This window comes from Tympanuchus pallidicinctus, unplaced genomic scaffold (assembly GCF_026119805.1).
Source record: "Tympanuchus pallidicinctus isolate F22 unplaced genomic scaffold, pur_lepc_1.0 scaffold1, whole genome shotgun sequence".
NCBI classification, from domain to species: domain Eukaryota; kingdom Metazoa; phylum Chordata; class Aves; order Galliformes; family Phasianidae; genus Tympanuchus; species Tympanuchus pallidicinctus.
Window position 1 is genome coordinate 65,786,920 of NW_026294618.1, and position 6,000 is coordinate 65,792,919.

At 40.2% G+C, this 6,000-nt stretch overlaps 1 protein-coding gene across 3 annotated transcripts in view; it reads left to right on the plus strand.

Annotated features, from left to right (window-relative positions):
- Positions 1-3,744, plus strand: part of PACRG (parkin coregulated) — a 192,210-nt gene extending 188,466 nt beyond the window's left edge. For all 3 annotated transcript variants that reach the window (XM_052683864.1, XM_052683874.1, XM_052683852.1), the window contains exon 6: positions 3,266-3,744. In XM_052683864.1, the coding sequence (XP_052539824.1) occupies positions 3,266-3,426 (161 nt within the window). In that variant the 3' untranslated portion in view covers positions 3,427-3,744. The remainder of the gene's footprint in view (positions 1-3,265) is intronic.
- The last annotated feature ends 2,256 nt before the right edge of the window (positions 3,745-6,000 follow it).

A 6,000-nucleotide genomic window follows, 5' to 3' on the forward strand; every position in this document is an offset into this window, starting at 1 on the left:
TAATGATTTGAGAGAAACTTGCTTCTTTAATGCAATACAATTTTATATTTGTAGTATTACCATAGAAAAAATTCAAAATGAAATGAAATGGAATACAAATAACACTAGATTTTCTTCAATATCCTGAATCATGAATAGAAACATGTCTAGACTCAAATGCAAACCACATTTTAAAGCACAATTCAAATTCTTTTCCACTCCCTGCCAAGTGCTGAGTTTGGTCCCTGCGGGTCTGAGCAGGGTTTCCTCAGCTACAGCAGCTGGCACGGAGCTGGCTGGTTCCATCAGCCTGCACAGGTCTTGACAGGTGCCAAGCTTTTCACTTCGCTTTCAAGGACCACAAAGCCCTTTGTGCATGATTTAGGAGACTGGGAACTGGGTTTTTGATCCAGAAAGGGAAAATGAGATGTTTTCCGGATTTTAATCCTCCAGATCTGTTACTAGTGCTTCAGTGAGTTTCTTCTAAATGCAATAATAACATTTGCTCTGAAAAGAGCTCTTGGTGCATGATGAATTTGCCAGACATTTTACTTTGAGATCAATCTGACAAATGTTCTTTCTAGCATTTTCATGTTGATTTATTCTTCCTCACAAAGGACAACTTCATAAAGAACTTGAATCAGATCCATGTTCACACTTTACATATGCAACATTTTTGTGGCTGACAAAGTTGGCTCCTCATGCAAACTAACTTGGAATTAAAGTCAAATCAGAGAAGGGCATGCTGAGACCGCTATACTTCAGTAGCTATTTTTTTCCAGCTAGTCATCATTATTATGACTAGATATTTACCCTTAGGTGCATTGAGCTGATCATTCTGACTCATCCACTTGGTGGATGCTGTCCTGTTGGGTTAATTGTTATCTTTCTGTCTGAAAGATTTTTTAATTCCTATAACTGCACCGGGTAGCTATTTTACTACTTACCAAGTGACCTCAGTGCTGACATAACCTTTCTGGTATTGTTAGTCATAACTTGTGTCATGACCTTGATGTGAATTATGCCTGTCTTGAGGATACAAACCTTTACACAGCACAGATGGTCTGCTGGAAAAAATGATAATGAAGGTCTGCACATCACACCTTGTCTTCCATTGCAGATTACTTCCTTTACCATTGCCTCATTGTCTTAGGCATCTTTTGAACAAGGACCTAAGACATCATTTGTCATACACAGTGCTCTAATGTAAAAGACTATAACATGGGATTCTGGAAGATGCTTTTGCTACCAGAACTATCCCTGAATCTTATTGTCCTCTTCCAAACTTGCTTAGTTCTCCATATACAGTATATCACCATTACTTCCAGAGCAGATTTTTTTTACTACATCTTTGAAAGAATGATGAAAGCTGTGTAAGCTCATTAACAGAGCATGTGTGTAGGCTTAAAATTACAGATAATAGACAAGTGGTTGGAAAGTCAGTAATTCCTTTGCATATTTGCCAAGACTTAGGTCGAGATTTAGAGGTTCCTTTGCCCAGTCTGGTGAAACCAGAAGCAGCTCCAGGTGTTTTAGGGAGTGCTGGCAGTGCACATGCAACACAAGTGAAGGAGGAGGTACAATTGATCTCAGGTGTTTTCTGCAAGAGCAAACCATGTCCATTCTAGACTCCATTTTAATGGTTTTTGTTGTTGTTGTTTTACTAATTGGGGGGGTGGGGGAGGATTGCTTTTTATTTTTATTTTTATTTTGTATAAGTTAATCCCATTTTCTTTAATATTTCTTGTTTTCTATCACTCCCAGAATCTATTATTTCTAAAATTAATTAAAGTAAATGTTGATACAACAGCTCTGGCTTTTCACATCCATGAAATATATTGTTAAATTATAAGAATGTGTCTGTGTGTTTAAGAGTAACCCTCACGAATAATTTAATGCCTTTCTAATCCAAAGCTTAGTCCTTGCATGTCACATCTGTTTTTATGTAAATGTTCAAAAAACTGATATATACATTATTAACTTGGAATGTAATAAAATATTTTATCTGAAAATTCAGCAAAAGGGTGATTTTTATCTCAGCATTCTTTGGCTTTTCTTCATGAGCATGGTGGTAAAGAGTCACAAACGTAACATTCAGATCCTTGGGCTTGGGTTAAGGAAGGGATGTAAGAGTGGGGTGCATCTGCACCCCATAGGACTTGTGATGTGGAACCAGCATTGGAAGCAAAACCCTCCCTCACACTTGTGTTCACCATGTTTCTAATGTGAAAGACAGGCATTACGGAAAAAGTTGGTTATGTTGTCTTGACTAACACATCCTTTGCTGGCTCAGACTGCAGTAAATAAGTGGAGGTACGTGAAATGATAAATGAGTGTCATGGGCACATTGCCACCACCACCTGGAGCAAGACCGCTGGCTGACTGTGTGTGGACTGCCCCCAGCAGTGTGACAGCCTGGCCACCACACTGCTCATGCTCAGTGTATATTACTCTTAACAAACTAGTTTTTATGTCTTAGAGTGTACCTATATTAAGGAAGTTTTCAGAGTACTGTTTTAAAATGAAATAGAATGTATTTTCCTCTTTAAAATCTCAGCATCATTTCTTACTTATGTATTTTGTGTTCTGACAGTTATTTACACTGCACATTTTTTGAATAATTATGCTTTGTGTATATAAATGTGTGCCACCCTTGCTACTCCATGTTAGAGAAAAAAAAACAGTGAACGGTGCAGCATGTAGGGGCAGCAATGATTTGTCTTCTTGACATTGACTTAGTTTTACACAATTTTCAGGGAGCAGAAGTTGAATGAGCGCTGTCCTGTACTCCAAACATCTTTTCTAGACCAAATGACATCCCCTCAACCAGAAACAGCATTGCCTGTGAATAGGATGTACACATGGAACAGTCCCAAAACAGTGCCTATTTAAGATTTCAAAGCACAGCAATTATAGCTGAAGTCACATTCTGTAGATAAGCATTTACGCATCTGGCAGTAGAATTCAGTCCCAAATAAGCAATGTTATGAAATAATGTAGCAATGGTTTTAAGAGATTCGCTGTGTAACAGAGTCCATCCATATCTTATAATACAATGTGTTTTTTTTAGTGTTTATTTGGATTTTCACTTGGATACTGAAGTAACACATACATAAACAGCTTTTGAAGGCGTACAAAGTGGGAGCCTGAGCAGAGCCTTAAAGAGAAAAAGTTTCTAATAGAGGCATAGTGACTGCCATGAAATTGTCTATGTAATTATTTTAAAGTGTAACAGCAAATTTAATATAATCTTTTTTCCCCCACCCCTTTTTCTTTTATTGATCAGTTAATTCAGGAGATGGGATAGACTACAGCCAGCAGAAGCGTGAAAATATTGGAGATCTGATTCAAGAGACACTGGAAGCCTTTGAGCGCTACGGTGGAGAAACTGCTTATATAAACATTAAGTACATGATCCCTACTTACCAGTCGTGCATATTAAACTGAGTGGTATCAAATGGGATGATTCCATTTGTGTTTAAAAATAACCAAAAACCTGTGTCTGACTCTGTGTGGCATCTTGTTAGTCATGCTTTTTTTCTGTACAGCTGCTAAAATAGTGGCTTCTGGGGCATTAGAGTGTTAGTACTATTGTGAACAAGTCTTTCCAACACATAAATAGTGCCTGTTCCTTTGATTACAATGGTGTACTGTGCTTGTTTGTTCCGTGAAAGAATTGCTTCTTTATGGCAGAACTGACTCGAGCAGGAATCAGAGTTAAACCTTCAGTTGTGTAGACAATAAAACTATAATTTTCATATGCAATTCAGCAATCGCTGTTCTGTGTCCGCTTGCCCTGAGGGTGATGTCAGATGCTGTAACAAGAAGAGTTTATGCTGACTGCTTAATAGGTGTTTGTCATGGAAGAGAAACACCAGTTCAGCAGTGTCTCTGTAGCAGCTGTGCCAAATAATGTGCACCAACATACAATAAAACTGTTGAACGTATATGTCCATTATAGTGGGAAAAGCTATATGGCCCATTATAAAGCACTGACAGAAAATTAATGAATGTCCCTTACACACTCATGGTCTAAGCTTCCAGGTGTTTAGAGCTTGGGTTCTTTCAGTAAACATCAGGCATGGCCACAATTTTGAATGAAAAAGACAAAAAAACAGAACTTAAATAAATCAGACAGAATATACAGTGTACAGAATATTTCAGATCCTACTGGCATTGTTCAGCTCGGTAAATACAGAATACAAACCGATCTCATAGGATGCTGGATATTTATTTTAACTGCAAGGTTGCCATCGCTTTCCTGTTATTATTGTAGTATACACATGTATAAGCAATATAACTATTGTCACAGTAATCCTCTACATTTCCTTCTTGCTTACTTTCTTCCTGTATAGCCACAACACAGAATTGACCATAGCTTTATGACTGGCTTTATTTCTTTAGATGCACTTCTATGGGATAAACCTAAAAAAAAAAAAAAAAAAAAGCAAACTTTACAATGTTCATGAAAATAATTTGAAATTATCAATTTAGCTCAAAACAACTCAAATTATATGAACCCTGTCTAAAAAAGCATAACATTTCAAAATGTCCAGACTTTGAACTCATTTTCTATTTATTCTGGTTTCTAACTCCTAAAATATAATGAGGTTGCACTTTCAAGCATTTCTGCGTAATTGCAAGGTCTCAAAATGCAGGGGTTTTTTGTTAGAAGCATACAACTTTATCCAAGTTTTATCTGCTCACATGCACACACTGCAAGGACTGCCTGTGCCAGAAGCATGGCCCTGTGCTGCCCCGTTCCTTTGGCTGGGCACAGGGCGCGTGGGGTGCGCCTTCCAACCCACTGAAATGCTGACACTAGACATGCTTTTGTCTGCTCTGATTGTTAGCTATAAACATTTGTCTTTTCTCTCTTTCTTTTCTTTCCTGTGACTGAAGGACAAGTCAGGAAGAATAGGAGCTGCCACACTCAAGGGTGCCACTGGCCGCAGTAGCTACTCAGCCATGTTTCAGGCCCCACTGCTGCAATGTACCTGCAGCGTCACAGGCTCTGGAGACCTTCCTTCTCTGCTTGGTTTTCAGTTATTTCTGTTTTCTTTTACATGCAGCCAGAGTTTCCCCCAGGTCGCTAGGGTTCAGGCGATGCCTGTGCTGTGACTAACACGCACCTGTGACAGACAGGCACAGCAAACACACTGCCTCACATCCAGGCCTCGGTAAATCTCCCACCTCCCCAGCAGAAAGGAATGCAAAGCCTGGCTGCAGGGAATCTCAACAGCCTTCTCTTCGAAATTTCAGGGCAAATTCGTGGACGATGCAATAGAGAAGCTGAGCACATCTTTCCAAAAATGCCCTGCCATGCAGGCTCTAGGAATATGACCTTTGCTTACAGTTTCCCCCTCCATCTCCCCTCAGTGGACCCCTACACTGGGCACTGCGTCCTGTGCCAGTGAGCTGTTCTGTCTCACATGATTGCAGCTATGAGTTTGGCTATCAGGAAATCACAGGTTTCCACCATAAGTACACAGTGTGCAGGAGGCCTGCTGCATGGAGGAAGAGGAGTTATTTTACCCTGAAACAAATCAGGCCCTTCATAAAATGGAAATACCAAGTCATCTTTCATTTGTTATCTATTTATACTCTGTCCTGACAAGAAATCCAACCCCACACTTGTGCCTAAGCTCAAAACACCACTCAGCAGCCAATGCAGCTCCTGCCCCACTGTGCTCCTACCACAGAGCCACCGGCAGAGGTGACATCTGGGGACAGGGCACTGATCCCTGGGACCTTCCCACTGCACCTCCCCGTGTCCCAGCTGCACTGCTGAGGAGGTGATGAAGCTACAGCTTCATCCTTCTAACTCCACAGTTCCATTCTTTTGGCAAGTTTTTGTATCCTCTCCCCTTCTGCACATCTAGGACAAGACTAATGGCTGACAGAGGCTAGAAAATGGGCACGTTGTGCAGCTCCAGGCTTGCCCAGGCCTGTTCCCTGTACCTCTGTTCTCTGTTTGAAGGTGTCTTTCGCAACAGTTTGCTTCAACATGAGGTGACCTTA